Source organism: Anoplopoma fimbria, chromosome 23 (assembly GCF_027596085.1).
Source record: "Anoplopoma fimbria isolate UVic2021 breed Golden Eagle Sablefish chromosome 23, Afim_UVic_2022, whole genome shotgun sequence".
Classification (NCBI taxonomy): domain Eukaryota; kingdom Metazoa; phylum Chordata; class Actinopteri; order Perciformes; family Anoplopomatidae; genus Anoplopoma; species Anoplopoma fimbria.
In genome coordinates, this window is record NC_072471.1 from 1,645,768 (window position 1) to 1,671,633 (window position 25,866).

Consider the following 25,866-nt stretch of genomic DNA (forward strand, 5'->3'; position numbering starts at 1 on the left):
ATTAAAATTAATTAATTTAACTTTTTAAACTCTAATGGTGGATTCATCTCAGTGTTGGAATGTAACTATTATTAAAGTGTTTCAAAAAGTATCATTTTGAGGTCATATGTGGCACATTAACATTTATTTGATAACTTTAGTTGCTAGTTACTTTGTATGGAGGACTAAAACTGACATTGTAATAAATACATTTATATATAAATAAATAAATAATGAAGAAAGAAATGTTAAAATAAACCCTAAATTATTAAAAAAAGAAAAATGTATAAATTAAATGTATTTATTTATTTGACAAATTACTTATATTTGTATTGATTTAATTTCATGTTTATTTATTTATTATTTTATTTATTAACTTCTGTTTATATTTATCTATTTAATATTTATTTCCCCATATATTTCATTAATTTATTCATTGAGTCATTTATATATTATATATATTATAATTTCAGCTTTAGTCCTCACTACTTTCCAGATTCAGATTATTAATACAGAATAGAAATCAACTAATAAATGATGTTATATTATTATGGGTAAAACTACAAGCAATAAATAAAGTTATTAAAATCAACTCCTTTACCAGCTGAAACATTAAAGTGATGAACACAATAATGCATCAATCATTTTATTGCTATATTATATTATTCTGCAAAATAAGTACTTATAAGTAACTTTCAGTAAAGTTTGATGTTTTTAACTTGTGGTATCACTACTTTTTACTGAATTAAAAGACCTGAGAACATTGATTATCACCACTTTATAAACACATATATATGTCATATATATAATATTAAATCCTGAAGAGAGTTACCGTCACAGATTCAGCAGAGAAACGACGAGAACAAAACTAAACTCTTTCTATTTAAAGTAAATATTTAAAGTATATATGTATATATAAATATATATTGATCACACACCATCTTCATCATCAGCAATATGACCGTCATCTTCATCGGTATTTTCATCCTCCTTTCACGGATTCATCACCACCATCGACAGCTTATTATAGAATGGATTAGATCTCTATTCATTAACACCTTCATCATATGTTTCATCCTCCTCCTCATCATCGTCATCATCATCATCATCATCATCATCATCATCATCATCATCATCACAGAATCATAATCACCATAATTTCCTGAGAGACATCTGAAGGAGACTGAGTGTGTTTGTGATGCAGCTGGAGCCTCATTTCATAGATTACTGTCAAACGCTGTCAATGCATTAACACACACACACACACACACACACACACACACACACACACACACACACACACACACACACACACACACACACACACACACACACACACACACACTGGAATCCCAGCATGCATATGTCAGTGGCTGCATTATGTGTCAACAGAGAGAAAGAGAGAGAGAGCCTGGGGGTTTGTAAACATCCCACTCAACCGATTTGTGACTCATCCCACACACACACACACACACACACACACACACACACACACACACACACACACACACACACACACACACAGACACACACACGCACTAAATGCATTCAACCAGCATGAATAAAAAACGTTCTGAATATCCGGAACCTCTGCATGTATGAAATTAGTGTGTGTGTGTGTGTGTGTGTGTGTGTGTGTGTGTGTGTGTGTGTGTGTGTGTGTGTGTGTGTGTGTGTGTGTGTGTGTGTGTGTGTGTGTGTGTGATTCATTATTAAGTGGAGGATATATACCTCTAAACACACACAGAGATGAAGAGGAGCTTCATGCAGTAGCATTCGATAAATCATCCAGTAAACAGGAAGTAGATCTCTTTGAGGGTTTTGTGAATAGAAACACCTGCTGCAGGTGAGGAGGAGGAGGAGATGAACAAATCAAATGAACCAGAGTGACCCAGAGAGCTTTAGAGAAAATCAAAAATTAAAAAATAAAGATGTTTAATATTGTACTTTTTATTCTACTACATCTCAGAGGTAAATAATGTACTTTTTACTGAAAAAAAGTTACTTTTTCAAAGACTCCAGAGAGATAAACTCTGAGCACAATGTCATTGTTTTAAGAAAAGAGTATTATTTATTAGTATATTTGCACTAACAAGTACAATACATTAATGATCAAACAGTGAAGTTTTCACTCAAATAGAAATTCTAAATCAACCTGAAATCTGAAGGATTGATTTTTATATATATAATATATTTTTATTTGTGCATTTATTCATTTATATATTTTTATTTGTGTATTTATTAATTAATTTACTTACTTTATCATTTATTTATGTATTTCTTTGTGTATTTCTTTGTCTATTAATTCATTTATATTTTTATTTGTCTATTTATTCATTTATATATTGTATTTGTGTATTTATTCATTTATATTTTTATTTGTGTATTTATTAATTAATTTACTTACTTCATCATTTATTTATTTATTATTTATGTATTTATTTGTGTATTTATTTATTCATTCATTTGTGTATTTATTTGTGTATTTATTCATTTATATTCTTATTTATCTATTTATTCATTTATATATTTTATCTGTACATTTCTTCATTTATATTTGTATGTGTATTTATTAATTAATTTACTTATTCATTTATATTTTTATTTGTGTATTTATTAATTAATTTACTTACTTTATAATTTATTTATTTATTATTTATGTATTTATTTGTGTATCTATTTGTGTATTTATTTGTCTATTAATTAATTTATATTTTGATTTGTCTATTTATTAATTTATATATTTTATTTGTGTATTTATTAATTAATTTACTGACTTTATTATTTATTTATTATTTATGTATTTATTTATGTATTTATTTGTCTATTAATTCATTTATATTTGCATTTGTGTATTAATGAATTTATATTTTTATTTGTCTATTTATTAATTTATATATTTTATTTGTGTATTTATTAATTAATTCACTTACTTTATTATTATTTATGTATTTATTTATTGATGTATTCATTTGTGTATTTTTATGTGTATTTAAAATCTTTATTGATCCCAAAAACCCCTCTGACCTCTGACCCCGCGGCGTCCATCCTGCTAACCCGCCCCTCTGCAGCTTGAGAACGGGATCCCCATTCAAACAAACCAAACTCACTTATATGTGTATTTATTTGTTTATTTATTTATGTATTTATTTGTGTATTTATTTATGTATTTATTTGTGTATTTATTTATGTTTGTATTTTTCTATTTATGAATTTATATATTTTATTTGTGTATTTATTAATTAATTTACTTAATTTATTATTTATTCATTATCTATGTATTTATTTGTCTATTAATTCATTTGTATTTGTGTATTAATTCATTTATATTTTTATTTGTGTATTTATTAATTTATATATTTTATTTGTGTATTTATTAATTAATTTACTTACTTTATTATTTATTCATGTATTTTTATGTGTATTTATTTGTGTATTTATTATTAATGTATTTATTCATGTATTTATTTGTGTATTTATTCATGTATTTATTGATTGACCTCTGACCCCGCGGCGTCCATCCTGCTAACCCCGCCCCTCTGCAGCTTGAGAACGGGATCCCCATTCAAACAAACCAAACTCACTTATATGTGTATTTATTTATGTATTTATTTATGTATTTATTTGTGTATTTATTTATTTATTTATTAATTAATTTATTTACTTTATTATTTATTTTATTAATTAATTTACTTACTTTGTATTTTTATGTGTATTTATTAATTCATTTACTTACTTTATTATTATTATTTATGTATTTATTTGTGTATTTATTTACATATTTATTTGTGTATTTATTATTTATGTATTTATTCATGTATTTATTTGTGTAATTACTAATTCTATTTATTGATTTTATTTTTATTCATTTATTATTCATTTACTTACTTTATTATTATTATTTATGTATTTATTTGTGTATTTATTTATTTATTTATGTATTTATTGATTGACCTCTGACCCCGCGGCGTCCATCCTGCTAACCCCGCCCCTCTGCAGTTTGAGAACGGGATCCCCATTCAAACAAACCAAACTCCGAGAGAAAGGAGGCCGCAGAAGAAGAAGAAGAAGAAGAAGAAGAAGAAGAAGAAGAAGAAGAAGAAGAAGAAGAAGAAGAAGAAGAAGAAGAAGAAGAAGAAGAAGAAGAAGAACCTTTGTATTTGTCTGTTTATTAATTTATATATTTTATTTGTGTATTTATTAATTAATTTACTAACTTTATTATTTATGTATTTATTTATGTATTGTATGTGTATTTATTTATGTATTTATTTGTGTATTTTTATGTGTATTTATTTATGTATTTATTTGTGTATTTTCTATGTGTATTCATTTATTTGTGTATTTATTTGTGTATTTATTAATTTATATGTTTTATTTGTGTATTTATTAATTCATTTACTTTATTATTTATTTGTGTATTTTATGTGTATTTATTTGTGTATATTATGTGTATTTATCTATTCGTGTATTTATTTGTGTATTTATTTATGTATTTATATGTGTATTTATTTATTTGTGTATTTATTTGTGTATTTTAATGTGTATTTATTTATTTGTGTATTTTTATGTGTATTTATTTATATATTTGTATGTGTGTTTATTTGTGTATTTATTTGTTTATTCATGTGTATTTATTTGTGTATTTATTAATTAATCTACTTACTTTATTATTTATTTGTGTATTTATTTGTGTATTTATTGATTGACCTCTGACCCCGCGGCGTCCATCCTGCTAACCCCGCCCCTCTGCAGCTTGAGAACGGGAGCCCCATTCAAACAAACCAAACTCCGCGCCCCGGGATGCGACAGTCGCTGTAGAACGAGAGAAAGGAGGCCGCAGAAGAAGAAGAAGAAGAAGAAGAAGGAGAAGAAGAAACAGACGAAGAAGAAGAAGAAACAGACGAAGAAGAAGAAGAAGAAGAAGACGGACTCTTCCTCTGCAGAACCTCAGCAGTCACACAGGAGGCTAACAGCTAACAAGCTAATCTAAGAGCTAACAGCTAAGCTAACAGCTAAGCTAGCAGCTAGCATGGCGAGCGCGTCCTACCACATCTCCAACCTGCTGGAGAAGATGACCTCCAGCGACAAGGACTTCAGGTACTCCTCCTCCTCCTCCTCTCCTCCTCCTCCTCCTCTTCCTCCCGTGCTAGCTCATGCTAACCAGCTAGCCTGCCACCTGTCTGATCATCGTCACGCATGCTAGCAGCTACATGCTAGCAGCTACATGCTAACCTGACAGCTGAGCTATTAGCTTCAGTTAGCTGCTAGCATGCTAGCTTTATTAGACTTGTTTTAATTGATTTGAATGTTGTTGTTGTTGTTTGTTTAATTGTTTGTTGTTATGCTAGCTCTCTCTCTCTCTCTCTCTCTCTCTCTCTCTCTCTCTGTGTGTTGTCTGTTGGCTCCATGCATCCAGATGGGGTTTTAGCATCGAAGCTAACAGGTGCTAGCTCACAACATGTAAACAGACTGGAGCAGGAAGTGTTCCAGACTGCTCATTAATATTTATGTTATTTACATAATATGCTGATTTATTGTCTCTATTAACATGTTAATTGGTTTGTAAATTATAGAGAGAATTAGTGTCACAGTTAGTGAGATATTAACTTTATTACACCTGTCAATCAATTAAAAAGGACTTAAAGTATTCAATTAACTTTATTTAGTACAAACCAGAATCACAAATTACCTCCTCACATCCTCTGTCCTTACACCCTCACCTCCTCTGTCCTTACACCCTCACCTCCTCTGTCCTTACACCCTCACATCCTCTGTCCTTACACCCTCACATCCTCTGTCCTTACACCCTCACATCCTCTGTCCTTACACCCTCACATCCTCTGTCCTTACACCCTCACCTCCTCTGTCCTTACACCCTCACATCCTCTGTCCTTACACCCTCACATCCTCTGTCCTTAGACCCTCACATCCTCTGTCCTTACACCCTCACATCCTCTGTCCTTACACCCTCACATCCTCTGTCCTTACACCCTCACATCCTCTGTCCTTACACCCTCACATCCTCTGTCCTTAGACCCTCACATCCTCTGTCCTTACACCCTCACATCCTCTGTCCTTACCCTCACATCCTCTGTCCTTACACCCTCACATCCTCTGTCCTTACACCCTCACATCCTCTGTCCTTACACCCTCACATCCTCTGTCCTTACACCCTCACATCCTCTGTCCTTACACCCTCACATCCTCTGTCCTTACACCCTCACCTCCTCTGTCCTTACACCCTCACATCCTCTGTCCTTACACCCTCACCTCCTCTGTCCTTACACCCTCACATCCTCTGTCCTTACACCCTCACATCCTCTGTCCTTACACCCTCACCTCCTCTGTCCTTACACCCTCACATCCTCTGTCCTTACACCCTCACATCCTCTGTCCTTACATCACATCCTCTGTCCTTAGACCCTCACATCCTCTGTCCTTACACCCTCACATCCTCTGTCCTTACACCCTCACATCCTCTGTCCTTACACCCTCACATCCTCTGTCCTTACACCCTCACCTCCTCTGTCCTTACACCCTCACATCCTCTGTCCTTACACCCTCACATCCTCTGTCCTTACACCCTCACATCCTCTGTCCTTACACCCTCACATCCTCTGTCCTTACACCCTCACCTCCTCTGTCCTTACACCCTCACATCCTCTGTCCTTACACCCTCACATCCTCTGTCCTTACACCCTCACCTCCTCTGTCCTTACACCCTCACATCCTCTGTCCTTACACCCTCACATCCTCTGTCCTTACACCCTCACATCCTCTGTCCTTACACCCTCACATCCTCTGTCCTTACACCCTCACCTCCTCTGTCCTTACACCCTCACCTCCTCTGTCCTTACACCCTCACATCCTCTGTCCTTACACCCTCACATCCTCTGTCCTTACACCCTCACCTCCTCTGTCCTTACACCCTCACATCCTCTGTCCTTAGACCCTCACATCCTCTGTCCTTACACCCTCACATCCTCTGTCCTTACACCCTCACATCCTCTGTCCTTACACCCTCACATCCTCTGTCCTTACACCCTCACATCCTCTGTCCTTACACCCTCACATCCTCTGTCCTTACACCCTCACATCCTCTGTCCTTACACCCTCACATCCTCTGTCCTTACACCCTCACATCCTCTGTCCTTACACCCTCACCTCCTCTGTCCTTACACCCTCACATCCTCTGTCCTTACACCCTCACATCCTCTGTCCTTACACCCTCACATCCTCTGTCCTTAGACCCTCACATCCTCTGTCCTTACACCCTCACCTCCTCTGTCCTTACATCCTCACATCCTCTGTCCTTAGACCCTCACATCCTCTGTCCTTACACCCTCACATCCTCTGTCCTTACACCCTCACATCCTCTGTCCTTACACCCTCACATCCTCTGTCCTTACACCCTCACATCCTCTAATTATACACCCTCACATCCTCTGTCCTTACACCCTCACATCACATCCTCTGTCCTTACACCCTCACATCCTCTGTCCTTAGACCCTCACATCCTCTGTCCTTACACCCTCACATCCTCTGTCCTTAGACCCTCACATCCTCTGTCCTTACACCCTCACATCCTCTGGAAACCTGCAAAGCAAGAAAGCAAAAAGGGCTTCAGGGTGGAAGTAAAGCTAAAATGCTTAATGGTACAGGTAATAGTAATAGTAATGTGACTAGTAATAATAATAATGGTGGTAGCAGTCGGTGTCAGCAGGGCCGTAGCAGGATGCACGTCCACGGTCCAGGTACAGCCACGATTTGTAGAAGCCTGCAAAGCGAGAAAGCACAAAGACTCCAGGGTACAAGCAAGTCAATAAGCGTAATAGTACAGGCAATAATAATAGTAATGTGACTAATAATGATAGTGGTAGTAGTAGTGGGTGTCAGCAGGGCCTCAGCAGGTGGCACGATGACAGTCCAAATATAACCCCGATTCCTGGGAACCTGCGAGGCGAGAAAGCACAAGAACTCCGGGGAAGAAGCAAAATCAGTAATGTGCATAAATAGGAGATTAATACATAAAGAAGGAGGGAGAGAAGAGGAGAGAGGAGCTCAGTGTATCCTAGGTAGTCCCCGGCTGTCTAGGCATATAGCAGCATATCTAGGGGCTGGACCAAGGCGAACCTGAACCAGCCCTAACTATAAACCTGAACCAGCCCTAACTATAAACCTGACCTAACTATAAACCTGAACCAGCCCTAACTATAAACCTGAACCAGCCCTAACTATAAACCTGAACCAGCCCTAACTATAAACCTGAACCAGCCCTAACTATAAACCTGAACCAGCCCTAACTATAAGCGCTATCAAAAAGGAAGGTCTTAAGCCTGCTCTTAAAAGTGGTATCGGCCCCCCGGACTGAAACTGGAACCTGGTTCCACAGAAGAGGAGCCTGATACCTGAAGGCTCTGGCTCCCGTCCTACTTTTATATACTCTAGGAACCACAAGCATCAAAACATAAGCCAATTCATTTTCCGTCAATCGACTTATTGATAAATGGACTAGTTGTTGCAGCTGTATACACTTTTTGGGAGTTTAATTTAAAGCAAAACGTCAATTTATAAACTCTTAATATGTCAGATAAATGCAGCGGAGTAAAAGCGTAAAGTAAAGTGAAAACAAACTGCAGAAGTAAAGTACAAGTACCTCAAATTTGTACATAAGCATGTACAAGCATGCTTAAGCATTTAATTTGTGATCAATATAGTTTGAGGTGAATAGACGGCTTCGAATGTTTTGTCTTGTTTTTTTACTGAAAAGCTAATGTGAGGTGGTAACAAGAAGATATACTTTTAATATGCTGTTATATGTCTGTTATTGAGAAATCCTGATCAGGTTCGTCTGGTTTATCAATACTGATCTATTCAGATGGAACTGAAGCCATTAGTTGTTTAGACGAGTTATCAACTGGCAGAACATTTTCTTAAATCCCTTTAAGTCTTAAAACTATTAGAGTTCCCTATTTCCATCTTCTTTATATTTGCATGATTCATATTGAAGATGAGATCAAATAAAACTTTATTGATCCCCAGACACTCACAAAGACAGAAATAAGTAGAAATAAAAGTAAGAGGTGTTTTATACACGTAGAATAAGAGTGAAGTAAAAATAGAAACTGCTCTAGAGAATGAAAGATAGTGACAGAAAGTCTAATATGTAAACAATCTTATGTTTCTTTTGTAAATGAAAAACGTTGAGTTTCAGGAACTTTTAGTGTACATTTTCACTTCTCTTGACTATTTACAGACCAAATAATTAACTGAGGAAACTAATCAGCTGGATAATTGATCATTAAAACAGTTTGTTGCAGCGATAATTCTCATTAGTTTTACCTGATCTCTTCATTTTCACGTTGGATGCTCTGACAACTTATGTGTTGTGAATTACAGCTTTAAGGATGGAACTAGAACTTGGGTTTGTTTCTGTAGATTCTATCAGCACTGATCAGTAAGATTGATTCAATAGGAAGTTAATCTGCAATATTTTCACAATTGATTGATTGATTGATTGATTGTCTGTCGTCCTTTAGCTGCTCAGCTGTGAAGATCTACTGCGTTTAAAGTGAACAAGATCTCCACGTTGTAGTCGGCTGGATGGACAGAAAATCTGATATTTAATAGACAATCTGTTGAACAGCGTTTGTTCTCCATCTACTAAACTACAAAACATCTGTTTGTAAAAAGCAGCCAATAATGAGTAATAAATGAGCTTTAAAACCGAGTTAAAGAACAGACGGATCAGATCATTTAGTCTCTAAACCCCTCCATGTTTGACAGATAAACTCAGAGCAGCCTCCTTCACGACTACAGCTCTCACCACCACGTCTCATCTTCATCACTTCTGACAGCAGCGCTCTCGCTACAAGAAATCCGTGAAATTGTGGAACTCGTCAGCGTTTCGCTCCCGTCGCTGTTAAGAAAATCTCCGCCGACCTCGAAGAAGAAGAAAAGCGTTTCTCCGGTCCTGATCCCAGAGCTTTAACGCTGCAGCAGAGATAATCACACGTTTCTTTTTGGGTGACGTTTCTCCGCGGCTGAACTCGCACCATGTTTTCAGCCGACAAACGACTAAATTGCTTTTTCTAATTTGAACTGCAGAGAAAAATACAGATAGTGGATTGGAGTTATTATTTTCTGCTCCTGTTACATTTTAATAACTCTGTAGCCTTGAATTTCACTTCAATATAAAAGTCCTGCTTCTCTATGGAAACAAAACAATCATGACTAGAAGTGGAGAGCAATCAAATATGTCTTTAGTGCAGAATAACACGGTTATTATGACATAATAACATCAAAACACAAGCTGAATTTCTTTGATAATTTAATTACCAAACAATTGAATCTATAAATAAAACAATTTTGTTTGTGTTACCAATGTTGGAAAAAAGAAATGAGGCTCCACGTTCTATATAAAATAAACCATTTACATTTTTATAACCTCTACTTCCAGCCGCTCCTCTCTGCTCTGCGTTCAACAGAGGTTCAGTCAAAGTTTCATTGATTTGTTGTCACATGACTGTTGGTCTCAGATGAATCAATCATGTCTTCATAGTTTCTCTGAGGAGCTCAGAATTTAATGTTGTTTACAGAATCTGGTTAAAACGAACGGTTTATTTAAGGCAAATTTTGAAAATGAGACATGTAGAATAAAATGTTTTAATGAAATGTCACAATTTTAAGCTTTGTTTTGGCTTCTGATTGAAGTGTTCTCCACACATGATGTGTTCGAGGACTGTTGGAAAGATGAAAATCAGCTGATAATGACATGACATGATGTTTTTTACAGCTTCTGTCTGTGATTCATGGTGTAGTTTTTGCGATTATTTGAAGAATCCTGCCGGTTGGTTTTTGGGCTCCGAGGGTTTAAAGAGTCTTTAAACCCTCGGTCTTTTTGTTTTACGATTCTGTTGGCAACAAGTACCTCTTTGTGTCTCTGTATAAATGCTCTATTTCTGTTTCACTGCAATCTAATAACATAAAAGCTTCTGCAGTTCTTTTTAAAGTGGAGTCGTCTTTAAGGCTCTGTCTGTCAAAGACTCTCCACTAATCAAATTAATTACATGATAAATGCTTTTGATTTAATAATTAATCGCATGTTATAGTCAGACTTCATCTTTTAAATACTCCTCTATATAAATATATTGTAGACTCTTTTGTTTGCTCCTTTCTGAAAATCTCCCTTTTCCAAAAAGTACACATTTCATCAGATGGTGCAGTTAGTGACAGCGTGGTCTCCATGGTAACGTGCCTCTGACAGCTTGACTGAGTACCAGCAGGGGGCGGGGCTTAGCGATGGATCAACTGTTTTGATGTAATTAATTGGGTTTTGCATCCCTAATCAAACTGATTGGGTTGTGTAAATTGGGTTTATAATTTGAGATATTGATTATTGATAATTGTTTGATGAATTGTTTATTAATTTCTCTGTTTCTCTGCAGGTTTATGGCCACTAACGACCTGATGACGGAGCTGCAAAAAGATTCAATCAAACTGGACGACGACAGCGAGAGGAAGGTCAGTTAACACCCGAAGAAACCAGTTTATAGCCTCACCGGTCTGTCGAACCCAGTTATTGATTGATTGATGTTTTGATTGACAGGTGGTGAGGATGATTCTCAAACTGCTGGAAGACAAGAATGGAGAAGTTCAGAATCTGGCCGTCAAATGGTAAAAACACACGTTTATTTTAAACCTACTATGTTTAACTTATCTTTGTGTTTGTGTTTTTTAACGGTGGGTGCGTTTGTTTTCTCCAGCCTGGGGCCCCTGGTCAGTAAGGTGAAGGAGTACCAGGTGGAGACGATCGTGGACACTTTGTGCACCAACATGCTGTCGGACAAAGAACAGCTCCGAGACATTTCCTCCATCGGACTGAAGACTGTGATCGGAGAGCTACCGCCCGCCTCCAGTGGTACAAATACACAAATACTACTACTACTTTAAAATATATTACCGCCCGCCTCCAGTGGTACAAATACACAAATACTACTGTTACTTTAAGAATAATACCACCTTCCTACAGTGGTACAAATACACATCTACTTGGAAATATTACAAATACCTCCTCCCCCGTGTCTCTCAGGCTCGGCTCTCGCTGCCAGTGTTTGTAAGAAGATAACGGGTCGTCTGACAAGCGCCATCGCCAAACAGGAAGACGTGTCCGTCCAGCTGGAGGCGCTGGACATCATGGCCGACATGCTCTGCAGGTACACTTCCTGTCTGTCTGTCTGTCTGTCTGTCTGTCTGTCAAAGAAATTTAACTTTTCTTTTTTATGCTTTATGTCATAACTGTGTTATTCTGCACTAAAGACGTGTCTGAGTTCTCTCTACTTCTAGTCATGATTGTTCTGTTTCCATAGAGGAGCAGGACTTTTATTTTGAAGTGAACATCAAGGTTGGTGGTCCAACAGTTAACTGTCTGTCTCTCTGCAGACAGGGAGGTCTGTTGGTGAACTTCCATCCCTCCATCCTCAGCTGTCTGCTCCCTCAGCTCACCTCCCCCAGACTGGCTGTCAGAAAGGTACATTAATCTTCATATATGTATTTATTCATGAGGTCGTTATATTCCTGTGTGAGCTGCTTGTATTGATGTGATGTGAATGTTTCCTCAGAGGACCATCATGGCTCTGGGACACTTGGTTATGTCCTGCGGGAATCTGGTCTTCATCGATCTGATCGAGCACCTCCTGGCGGAGCTGGGCAGGAACGACAACATGTCGACCACCAGAACGTACATCCAGTGCACGGCCGCCATCAGCAGACAGGCCGGACACCGGATCGGTGAGACACAGAACTGTAGTACTTCTATTTTATGTACACCTCAGAGGTACATATTGTACTTTATACTGTACTACATCTCAGAGGTACATATTGTACTTTATACTGTACTACATCTCAGAGGTATATATTGTACTTTTTACTCCATATCTGTCTTCTAACTTCCTGTTCTTTCTCAGGAGAGTATCTGGAGAAGATCATTCCTCTTGTAGTAAAGTTTTGCAACGTTGACGATGACGAGCTCAGAGAGTACTGCATCCAGGCCTTTGAGTCCTTTGTTAGGAGGTAATACACACAGTAATACTACCAAACTGCTGCTATAGCTGAAGCTCTTCTTTTTTTCTTACATTTTAACGTGTTGTTTATTTCAGGTGTCCGAAAGAAGTTTACCCCCACGTTCCCACGGTCATCTCCATCTGCCTGCGCTACCTGACCTACGACCCCAACTACAACTTTGACGATGAGGACGAGGACGACAACGCCATGGACGCTGAGCAGAACGATGAAGACTACCAAGGTACCAAAGCACAAACGCTGTGGTTCAGGGTCTTGCATGTAAACAGTCATCTCGATATATTCATCCATCCTGTCTTGTGGTTTTTCTGCGTCTCCAGGCAGTGACGACGAGTACAGCGATGACGACGACATGAGCTGGAAGGTTCGCCGGGCGGCCGCCAAGTGTCTGGACGCCGTCGTCTCCACTCGTCACGAGATGCTGCCAGAGTTTTATCGCTCCGTCTCTCCGGCACTCGTCTGTCGCTTCAAGGTACCGTCATGCTCTGCTTGCTGCTTCATCACCTCCTCACAGTGATGCTTTGTTCTCACCTCCTCATCACTGAGATGTGATTGTCAGCCAAGTTTGACTGCAGCCGTTAAATAAGATGGCTTCTTGTACCAAGTTTAGCCGGATATAACGAGTCTGCACCAGCTTTTTGATTGCTTTGGATCAGGCAAGTTCTACCTGTCATTTAAAACTCATATGTTACTTCCAGCCAAACTAATCTATACCTCTTGATTTTAAGTCATTTTAATATCGATCAGACGTGTTTGGTTGTGAAAAATCCTTCTGTCAGTTGTCAAACGTTTGTCTCTGGGTCCATACCTTCACTACCCAACCCGTGGATCGGACTAATCGTTACCGGACCCCAGCAGTAGATTGAGCAAAACCCTGCTTGACAACTGGTTCAGGCCAAACCCTACCCTGTCGAGGGATCGGGTCAGTCCTTACCTGACCCTTGGATCGGGCCTCATTCATGTGGTTCTTGGATCGGGCCAAACGCTACCCGACCTGTGGACCGGGTCAATCCCTCCCCCTACCTATTGAACTAATCTCTACCCGTTCATCAGACGAACCCACTCTATTGATCTATTGTATTTAATCCATATTTGTTAATCTGACTGGACCCACCTGTCTGTCTGTAGGAGCGGGAGGAGAACGTGAAGGCGGATGTTTTCCATGCCTACCTGTCGCTGCTTAAACAGACCAGACCGGCTCAGAGCTGGTTGGCTGATCCGGACGCCATGGAGCAGGGAGACACACCGCTAACGATGCTGCAGAGCCAGGTAATGCAAGGAGGATGCATTTATGTATGAGGATGTATTAATTATGCATTCATTCACTAATTAAGTCTTCTCAAGTGTGAATATTTGGAAGTCTTTCTCGCACATGATTGTAATCTGGAGTATTTTGGGGTTTTTGTACTGTTAGTTTGACGAAACAAGATGGTTTGAAGATGTCAACTTCTGTAACGAAACAATTAATCAAGAACATTATTAGCAGATTTAGAAAATTGGCAATTTGTAATTAGCATTGAAGCCCTGATTTATGTAGAAACTTGTATGAGTTGGACGTTAGCCCTTTCTCTAATGGTTTTATTGGACAGTGACTCATTCCAGTGTTGTTTATGAGCTGCAGGTGTCGCCGTTGTAGCTTTAATTTGACCACATTCTGTTATAACTGTGACAGGAAACACTCGGCATCCTGCTCGTCACCACTGAAAGGTTGTTGTGGTGTCTTTCTGTCTCTCATACTTTTTCTCTGTGTCCACGTCTGCAGGTTCCCATGATAGTTAAAGCTCTTCACAAGCAGCTGAAGGAGAAAAGTGTCAAAACCCGTCAGTGCTGTTTTAACATGTTGACTGAGCTGGTGAACGTCCTCCCAGGAGCCCTGACCACCCACATCCCAGTACTAATACCAGGTAGAACTACATCACTGCTAATACAACTCGTACAACTACTACAACTAGTCCTCTGTCTGAGGCTCTCAGCTCCAAGCCCCTTTTGTTATCTTTGGACACAGATGACCTGACAGAAAGTCACTCACTTGGTTTTGTTTTTACTCGTTTCTTACTTGTTGTTTCTGCACGTCAGGGGTTCTAGCAGGAAACAAACTCTGCTGAGTGCATTATTGCCAACCACAAGAGTCGGCTAGAAATTACAGAAGAGGTTGGGGCGGGGCTACACATCTGTATTGGCATGTGAATGTCCTCCGGCCTGGCTCCTTATCATGGCTGAGGAATTTAGACCAGCTTTAACTAAAGGTCCAACAACTTGCTGTTTAATGGCTAAAATTGCTTTTTGGGCGCAATGCCACGGCAACAATGTGGCATACATTCTGATTGCAAAGGAAGGTAGAAGTGGTTCTGGTGAATTCTGTAGGAGAAGTTTATCAAAATAAGAAATGCTGAAAATGGGCTACAATTGCAGATATATTCAATTAAAAATGTCTGACTTCCTGTTGGGTTTGTGATATTACATCACCCTGGCAAAAAGGCTCGGAAGTTTCCTAAAACAGCTGATTTCTTATCAAACAAACAGGAGTAAATGGTGCATTCATTGGGGACTATTTTTAGCGGCGGATTAATCCACATTTGGTGCTCTAGTGAGTGTTTGTGAGAAATAAACTGCCGTGTTGTTGATGGTGATGAAGAGATGTATCAGGCTTTGATACAAACACAGTACTTGTCAGTAGATGCATTCAGTGTTTTGTTGACATACATGGTTTACATTATGTCTCCAGTATTGCAGTACTATGAGTACCAGTATTAGTAAAAGCCGTTTCTGTGTTTCAGGAATCATCTTCTCTCTCAACGATAAGTCGAGCAGCTCCAACCTAAAGATCGACGCCCTGTCCTGCCTCCACGTCATCATGGTCACACACCCCGCCCACGCCTTCCACGCCCACGTCCCCGCCCTCGTCCCGCCCGTGGTGGCGTGCGTAGGAGACCCCTTTTACAAGATCACCTCCGAGGCTCTGCTCGTCACCCAGCAGCTCGTCAAGGTAGGGAATCGAAACCGGCGAACCTCCAGAGACGTTTTCTTCGACCTCTCCGTGCCGCGTGACGATTCTACCGTTTCTCTCTCTTCCAGGTGATCCGACCTCTGGACAACCTATCAGAGGCCCCCGACAGCTTCGACCCCTCCCCCTACATCAACGACCTGTTCACCTGCACCATCAAACGCCTGAAAGCCGCCGACATCGACCAGGAAGTCAAAGAACGAGCCATCTCCTGCATGGGGCAGATCATCTGTAACCTAGGTAACCAGCGTCTGTCTGATGGGATGTCAGCTTCGAACGCAGGTTCCTGTTTGTTTGTTTGTTTGACTCCGTTGTTATGTTTTGCCGTCTGGTTGTCTAGGTGACCGTCTGCCGGCTGAGCTTCCTGGAACGCTGTTGATCTTCTTAGAACGTCTGAAGAACGAGATCACCAGGCTGACGACGGTGAAAGGTAAGCCCCGCCCCCAAAGCGCAGTGACCCTGATTTAATCTTTTCAGGTCGTTCTCCATTTTATCTAAATTAGTTCTGTTTCTATCCTCATGATTTGAGATTTTTTTGTTTTGTGCATTTACAAAAAATCTCAAAATATTGATAAAGTTAAAAAAAGTCAATGTTTTCATAAACATAATATATAAAGTGCAAAAAAACAGACAGAATTAATTATTGCGACAGCAGCAGCATTGGTGGAGGATAAAAGTCAGACTCACAGCTGTTAAATCTTTGAAGTTACATTTGTTTTTGAGTCACCAAATTTAGTTTTTAAACTTCCTGATGTTTTTATATATTTTATGTGACCTTTTGGAAATGTAATGGTGTCTTTCTAGTGTTCTAAATATAAAATATAAATCTTAAGGATTGTTTTTGTGTTTATTTAAATGTCTGTGTGTTTGAGTTCAGCTCAGAAACTCTCCAGTCTCTCTCTTCTGTTTCCTCTCGTCTCTGTTTTATGATGCAGATGTATAACGCTCCGAGTCAAACATTAATTTTTCTCTCATGTTGAAACGTTCTCACTCACCCCCTCAGGCCAATGTGTCTTTATAAAACTGACTTTTTATTCCCTCGTTCTTCCTCTGAGATTCACTCACCTTCTGTCTGAAGACTGAACATCATCACTGCCTCTGTTTGCTTTACCTCCACATGTGTACAAATCTAACCGCCCTTCAAAACAACATTAAATATGTATGAATGAACAGAAACGGAGGTTTATAAAGCTTTGTTTTATTTAGAATATTACAGGAAGGCTTTATTTTTCACATTCTGCGTCCAAACACTGATTCATAGAATTAAAAATAAACCGATTGTCTTTAAATAGACTCTCCAGAGATTACCTGTCGTAAAGAATCCTATTTATTTATGTTTTGTTTTGCAGCTCTGACGCTGATCGCCGGCTCTCCGCTGAAGATCGACCTGAGGCCGGTTCTCCCCGACGCCGTTCCCATCCTCGCCTCTTTCCTCCGCAAGAACCAGCGAGCCCTGAAGCTCTGCACGCTGGCCGCGCTGGACATCCTGCTCAGAAACTACAGGTAACACACACACACTCTCACACAGACATGCTTTGGCTCCGCCCACTACTTCCTGTCCGTAACGCCGCCTGTCCCGCTCCAGCTCGGCGGTGACCCCCGTCATGGTGGACGCCGTTCTGGCCGAGCTGCCGCCGCTGATCTCGGAGAGCGACATGCACGTGTCTCAGATGGCGCTGAGCTTCCTGTCCACGCTCGCCGTGACTCACCCGTCCTCGCTGGGCCAGCTGAGCGGAGGGAACATCCTCCAGCAGCTCATCGCGCTGGTTCGATCCCCGCTGCTGCAGGGCGGAGCGCTCTCCGCCATGCTGGACTTCTACCAGGTACGACGGGAAACACTGTTTTAAATGTTTCATTGTTTCTGTGTAGAAAAGTGAGTTCTAAACAAATGAGTACATGAACATTGGAACGACTAAAGTAATGATTCAAAGTTATACAAAGATAGACAACAAAAACAAAGTAGTACAAATAAATACATAAATACTGTGTATATATACACTCATTTCCCCCAAAAGATATTCACATAAACACATATACGTTAAAAAAAGGAGCAAAAGAAGAGGGAAGAGAGAAAAAAAAAAGAAAACACAAATAACTAATTATTAAAATAGAAGTTTAAATAAATAATCTGTATATATAATTATATATATGTATATATATTTCTGTATATATGTATATATATATATTTCTGTATATATGTATATACGTAGGAATATACTAAAATGAGTATACGTATATGCGTATGTATGTGCATGTATATAATTGTGTGTATATACGTCTGTTTATGTATATATGTTGGTAAAGTAAATAATCATTTTCAGTTTTACTTTATATCCATAATGTTTCCTGTGTTTGTGTTCAGGCCCTTGTTGCCACAGAGACGTCCGGTCTCGGTTACATGGACCTGCTGAGGATGCTGACCGGTCCCGTTTACTCCCAGAGTGCCGCTCTGCCTCACAAACAGGCGTACTGCTCCATCGCCAAATGTGTGGCGGCTCTGACCAGAGCGTGTCCCGACGAGGGGCCGGCCGTGGTCGGACAGTTCATCCAGGTAAACTCGCCTGTCTCACCTACAGATCATGTAGCTCTCAATGTAATCAGTTCAAGTCTGTACATATAAATGAACATCTTAGAGCGGGTTTAAATATTTTTTATTTCATTTCTTTTTTAGGACGTGAAGAACAGCCGCTCCACAGACTCCATCAGACTGCTCGCTCTGCTCTCATTGGGCGAGGTGGGACACCATGTGGACCTGAGCAGCCAACCAGAGCTCAAGACGGTCATCCTGGACGCGTTCTCGTCCTCCAGTGAAGAGGTAACGCCCGTCTGTCTGAGCAGGAAGTGCCTCTCAGATTTTCACAATAAAACATTTTAACGTATGATGAATAAAGCTTCGTTATATTTAGTGTTTTTCCTCCATTTATTTCACTTGTACTGCTCATATTTCAGTAGAAATTGAATATCAAGCAATTAATTGACAGAAAAGAATAAGCAACAATATTGACAATTGATTAATCGGTCAGTTTTCAGGCAAAAAAGACAAAAAAAATTCTTGTTCCACTTCTCGGATGTGATGCGTTGCTGCTCTCCTTTATCATCTTTGATAGTAAACTCAATATCTTTGGGATTTGGACTATTGATCCGACAAAATATGACGTCTTAAAACGTCAGTGTTTCCATTTGCAAGTGCATTCTTCCTTCCAAGTTTTTAAATGGGGGCTTAAGGTTTGTGAAAAATTTAATTTTAAGACGTACTAAGGGATGAATAATTGATTAATTGACTCCAGCTATGTGCTCCACAAAAAGAGAGGAATGTTTGGCTCCAGGCCAGAGTTAACTTTAGTACCATGCTGGTAGATATTTACCTCTCTCTCTCTCTCTCTCTCTCTCTCTCTCTCTCTCAGGTGAAGTCTGCGGCCTCCTATGCGTTGGGCAGCATCGCGGTGGGGAATCTTCCGGAGTATCTTCCCTTCGTCCTTCAGGAGATCTCCTCCTCCAAGAGACAGTACCTTCTCCTGCACTCTCTCAAAGAGATCATCAGTAAGAGCAGCTCGAACACACGTTGAATATATGTGTGTGTGTGTGTGTGTGTGTGTGTCTACTCTGGTTTTAACCCGTGTGTGTGTGTCCGTGTGGAGGTTCGGCGTCGGTGACCGGTCTGAAGCCGTACGTGGAGTCGGTGTGGACGCTGCTGCTCAAACACTGTGAGTGTCAGGAGGAAGGAACCAGGAACGTGGTGGCCGAGTGTCTCGGAAAACTGACGCTGATCGACCCCGAAACCCTGCTGCCCCGCCTCAAAGGATACCTGCTGTCAGGTAATCAATACCCTGATCAATAACCAATAAACCCTGCTGCCCCGCCTCAAAGGATACCTGCTGTCAGGTAATCAATACCCTGATCAATAACCAATAAACCCTGCTGCCCCGCCTCAAAGGATACCTGCTGTCTCAGAATCGATACCCTGATCAATAACCAATGAAATAAAAATTCTGATCAATAACCAATAAACTCAATATGGAGATCAATAAACAAAAAAAATATTAATCCTGATCATAACCAACAAACCCAATACTCCGATCAGAGGCTAACTTCTCTCAGAAATAACAAGACTCAATCAGGTATCAATAAGTTTCTGTTCCTCATATTGGCACCAAACTGATTGATTGATCATGTAAGATGACTTTTCAGTGTGTATTGATTTGAAAAGGTTATGGATGAACAATCAATAAATACGTGTGTATAGAGACCCACACCACCAGATCCTCCTTCAGATAATCAATATGTCAGCTGATCAGCCGAACGATCAATACACCACTTATTGATTAAGTCTTATTTTTCTTCCTGGAAACAGTGAATCTTTCGAGGTGACAAAAATAAAAAAACACCGACCAATAGGAGCACTGAACATGTATATAAGCCCCGCCTCTCAGTGCCAGCCAGCCAATCAAATGGCCTCATTCTCCTCAACCTTCATCTCAGTGATTTAAAGATTAAAATGTGTGAATAAATTAGTTTTTTCATTTTTTTTTTTAACTCCTACTGGACCTGAAGCAGTCATCTGATGATTGGTGTGAATTATTGATTTATTGATTACTGATCTGTGTTTGTATATGTGTGTGTAGGTTCGTCGTACGCCAGGAGCTCCGTGGTAACGGCGGTGAAGTTCACCATCTCTGACCAACCACAGCCCATCGACCCTCTGCTGAAGAACTGTATAGGTAAAAATATTATGTTTATTGATCAGTGAACCTATGGTCTGAATATAAGCCTGTTCATTTTCCCATCAACTAATTGATTACTCAGCTCATGGTTTCAGCCGTTTCACACTGAAATATGAGCGGAAAAGGAAAGAAACTTAAATTTATTAGTAATTTAATCTCAATTGGTTGATTTCTACAATATTTTGTGTGTTTATCTAAATATTAGACAAAAAACTGTTGTTAGTAAGAAACGCACTGTACACATTAGGAATATTAATAAACTTATAAAGCGTTTATAAAAACATTTCTTATATAAATATTTTTTTAAGAAATCCCCGTTAAAGGTTTATCTTTTTTTTAATTCATGAATAACTGAATGGAGTTCTGCTAGAAGTGGTGATTTGATTTGCTATCTTTTTTATTTTTTTATATAAATTAATTAATATATATAAATTAATTAATTCATGTATATAAAAAATGAATAAATATATATAAATACATTAAAATAATTAAAATATATGTAGTATATAAAACTAGCTAAAGGTGTAGAAGTATAAAGTAGTATGTACTGGAAATAAGCAAGTAAAAGTACATCAAATTCTACTCAAGTACATCAAACAGGTAAAATACAAGTTCAGTTATTTTTAGAAGTGGTGATTTTATTTGATATCTTTAGTTACCAGTTCAGATTATTAAAAATAATAAATAACTGCACCATTAATTATACATAATATTAATTTGTTGACTTGCTAATATTACCAGTGGTGAAAGAAGTACTTCTACTGAAGTAAAAGTATCAGTACCACAGTGTAGAAATATTCTGTTGCAAGTAAAAGTCCTGCATTCAGAATTTTGAGTAAAAAGAAATAAATTAGTAAAAGTACTTATTATAACGGATGTGTCAGAATAATAATATTTATTTTAGTGTATTTTAATTATTAATGACTGCTGGTAGTTTAATCAATAATAATACATAATTTATTAGTTGATTCAATTAAGTTTTAATGATCTGAATCTGTAAAATACTTAAGATATCAAATCACCTCTCCATCAGAACTAAACATCACATTTACTCATTGATTATTATTATTATTTTATTCCTCAGGTGATTTCCTGAAGACGCTGGAGGACCCGGACCTGAACGTGCGTCGCGTTGCCTTGGTAACGTTTAACTCGGCGGCCCACAACAAACCCAGTCTGATCCGAGAGCTGCTGGACTCCGTTCTACCACAACTGTACAACGAGACCAAAGTCAGGAAGGAGCTGATCCGAGAGGTGAGAATATACTGACATATAAACACACAGACGATTGGTTTGGTTAGGTATTGATCAGCTGATGTTAATGTGTGTGTGTGTGTGTGTGTGTGTAGGTGGAGATGGGTCCGTTCAAACACACGGTGGACGACGGTCTGGACTTGAGGAAGGCTGCGTTCGAGTGCATGTACACTCTGCTGGACAGCTGCCTGGACCGACTGGACATCTTCACCTTCCTGAACCACGTAGAGGACGGACTGAAGGACCACTACGACATCAAGGTACTAATACTACTGCTAATACTAGCTTCATATAATACTGCAATACCAAGGTCCTTTGAGAAAATAGAGGTTTTAAGAGAGGGATGGATTCAAGGTAATTAGATGGATACAAACATCATCTATTGATTGAAATGGCAACAGATTTCTTTGTATTTCCCCTCTTGTGTTTACAAGTGGTATTAATGTTGTTGATGATGATGATGATGATGATGATGTTTCTCCAGATGCTGACGTTCCTGATGCTGGCCAGGCTGTCGTCTCTGTGTCCCAGTGCTGTCCTCCAGAGACTGGACAGACTGGTGGAACCGCTGAGAGCCACCTGCACCACAAAGGTACACCTGCACGCACTAAATGACGTATTCTTTTAATTTTAATTATTTTACTTTATTTTATCTTATTTAACTTTATTTTATTTAACTTTGTTTTATTTCATATCTATTTTTTTATATTTTTTTATTTAATATTTTATTTCTTTATTTTGTTATTATTTTTTTTACATGTATTTTTTATTTTTTTTTATTTACTTTGTTTAACTTTTTTATTATTATTTTTTTTTTATATTTTAAATATTATTTAACTATTAATAACTTTTTTTACTTTATTTTATTTTATTTAACTTTATTTTATAAAACTATTTTATTTAACTTTATTTTATTGCCTCTGTATTTCAGGAGCTGAAAGAAGTACTCAGATATTTTACTAAAGCAAAAGTAGTAATACCACCGTGTAGAAATACTGTTACAAGTAAAAGTACTGCATTCAAAAGTTCCAATGTATTAACATCAAAACATACTTAAAGTACCAAAAAGTAAAAGGACTCATTATGCAGAATAAAATATGTTTTATTATATTTTTATAATTATTGATGCAATATGTTCATCACTGAAATGTTGCTGCTGGTAAAGGTGGAGATATTTAATGACTTTATATACTGCTTATAGTTTAATCTATACTATTACATCATCAATTATTAGTTCATATTTAGTTTTAATAATCTGCAAAGTAATTTAAGGAATCAAATTTAATTAAAATCACAACAAGCAGAACTCCATTAAGTTAATTATAAATGTTAAGAAAAAAGGATGAAACTAGTTATCAAGTATAAAGAAGTATAAAGAGGAAATACTCAAAAGTACCTCAAGATTGTACTTTCCTTCCAGACAATTGTATAAATGCAGTAGTGGAATATAACTTATACTTGTGTACTTTAAGTATGAAGGATTTGAAGAGTCTAAATATGAGGAAAATGAGCTCTGCTTAGTTTTTCAGGTTTTTTATCCAGTTTTTTGTAAATAAGTTTCTCCACAATATCAACATTTTGATGAGAAGTAAACAAACGTCTGGTCTCTGTTTGTCTGCAGGTGAAGGCGAACTCGGTGAAGCAGGAGTTCGAGAAGCAGGACGAGCTGAAGCGGTCGGCGATGCGAGCCGTCGTGGCGTTGCTGACGATCCCCGAGGCCGAGAAGTCGCCGCTGATGTCGGAGTTCCAGTCCCAGATCTCGTCCAATCAGGAGCTGGCGGCCATCTTTGACTCCATCCAGAGGGACTCCAGCTCCGCCAACATGGAGTCCATGGACACCAGCTAGGAGAGAGACGGACAAACACATTCCCCACAATGCAACACGGCACCAACCAACCCCCCCTAACCCCCCCTTCCCCCTCCTGCTGCTGGAGCGCTAACCCTGCAGCATGTTTCCATGACAACAGGACACACACAGACACACACACACACACACACACACACACACACACACACACACATGTAGTGACACACCCTCTCCTAGCGAGTGATCGTCCCATGATGCATTGCACTGAAATCAGCTGTTGGAAAAAGAAACGGAAGCAGACTGACGTACACACGGACAAAATCTAAGAACAAAAAAAAACAACAAAAAATAAGTTCCATATGAGGCTTGGAAGCTCCTCCCACTTCCTGTTTGTTTTTACTTGCGAGGTCGTCTGATTGGCTGATCTCCCTGTTCATCATCATTCTTCTCTTTTTGTTATTTTTTATTTTTTTTCTTCTTTTCGTTATTCCAGAAAGTTCCCCAGGTACTGTGCTGTAACCTGATTGGCCGCTGCTGAGTGACTGACAGTTGGCGTGTTATCAAAACTGACCAATGGGAGAACGGCCTTTTATTGCCTGAGGCTGTGGTGACCAATGGGAGAAGGGCTCGCTCTGTTTGTTTTTGGCGAATGATGTAGGCAACCAATAGGATGCTTAAGTGGGGGTGGGATGACCGGAGGGGGGGTGCGGGGTTTTACCGTTTGTGGACCAATCAGCTTTCTTTGTTTCCCCCTGGTTCAATAGCCCCGCCCCCGCTCCCCTCACTCCCCTGAAGGGGAGGAGGAGAGAGATTATTGGACCAGGTCTGGACCTGACCGGATTGGACCGTGCTGATGGCCGTCGCCATGGTAACGTAGCATGTAACGCAACGTCAACGATACTCCGTTCAGTCCGGTCAGCACTCTGGAGTCCTTCTCTGGTTTTGGTCTGGTTAAAAACCGGGTCCAGTCCGGTCTGATCCGGTCCAGTCCGGTCTGGTGTGAGGTTCATCAGTCCGGTCCGGTCTGGTGTAATCCGGTCCAGTCCGCTCTGGTCTGGTGTGATTCGGTTCATCAGTCCGGTCCGGTTCAGTCCGGTTTGGTGTGATCCGGTTCATCGGTCCGGTCCGGTCTGGTGTGATCCGGTTCGGTCCGGTTTGGTCGGGACTATCAACTGTTTATCGCCCAAGGAAAAATAAAAAAAGGTCCATTTCTGCCTGCCTTCATACTTTATTCTGTCTGGTTTCTTGCGTCGATACATTTATTACAAACTAAGTGATCAGTTATTGATTTAGTTCTGAACCACTTCAGTCATAACTCATTAGAACGTTTACACACAGACAAGATATAAATAAACATAAACAAACGCACATAAATCTGCTTAGAAATTAAAGGGAACAAAAAACTCAGAAACGTCACATTTTAAAGTTTTCTTGAGTATCTCAGTACATCAATTAGTACACTAAAAACATGAACTGCTAAAAGATAATTCAGCAAAACATTTAATGACAATTTGGAAAATGTAAACAAATAAGAGCTGAAGGTGTAGCTCAGAATAATTCACTAACGTGTTATAGATATATATATATATATAGTGATACCAATGTGATAGTACTTAAATTCAAGTAAAGGATTAAATACTATATTTTGTTTTAAACTGATATTAAATTGATCTGTGTATGTTAATATATATTCATTGATTAATATATAAAAAATGTATTAATGTATATAAATAAATTAATTCATGTATATAAAAAATGAATGAATATAAAAAATACATTAAAATAATTAAAATATATGTAGTATATAAAACTAGCTAAAGCTGTAGAAGTGGAGTAGAAGTATAAAGTAGTATGTACTGGAAATAAGCAAGTAAAAGTACATCAGTTTTTCTTCTGTTTGCAGTAGTTGAAGTACATGTGGAGCAGCAGAGGGAGCCAGAACACAGTACTACTCTGTACTCCAGCAGTACTACTCTGTACTCCAGCAGTACTACTCTGTACTCCAGCAGTAGTACTAG

General features: G+C 38.8%; 1 protein-coding gene across 2 annotated transcripts; it reads left to right on the forward strand.

Moving 5' to 3' along the window:
* Positions 1-4,125: 4,125 nt before the first annotated feature.
* cand1 (cullin-associated and neddylation-dissociated 1) lies at positions 4,126-25,062 on the forward strand. Of its 2 annotated transcripts, XM_054624544.1 has the most exons (27): positions 4,126-4,141; positions 4,735-5,079; positions 11,430-11,505; positions 11,591-11,658; positions 11,748-11,902; positions 12,074-12,197; positions 12,424-12,511; positions 12,603-12,771; positions 12,948-13,053; positions 13,140-13,285; positions 13,383-13,534; positions 14,191-14,331; positions 14,825-14,966; positions 15,840-16,048; positions 16,138-16,306; positions 16,407-16,496; positions 17,416-17,569; positions 17,652-17,889; positions 18,429-18,617; positions 18,738-18,881; positions 19,471-19,606; positions 19,705-19,881; positions 20,689-20,784; positions 21,872-22,041; positions 22,137-22,301; positions 22,526-22,633; positions 23,663-25,062. In XM_054624544.1, the coding sequence occupies exons 2-27, from the start codon at positions 5,012-5,014 to the stop codon at positions 23,885-23,887; spliced, it is 3,705 nt and encodes a 1,234-aa protein (XP_054480519.1). In that variant the 5' UTR covers positions 4,126-4,141; positions 4,735-5,011; the 3' UTR covers positions 23,888-25,062. The 2 variants fall into 2 exon arrangements, with proteins under 2 accessions (XP_054480519.1, XP_054480518.1); XM_054624543.1 differs by lacking the exon at positions 4,126-4,141 and having other exon boundaries at positions 4,719-5,079.
* Positions 25,063-25,866: the final 804 nt, after the last annotated feature.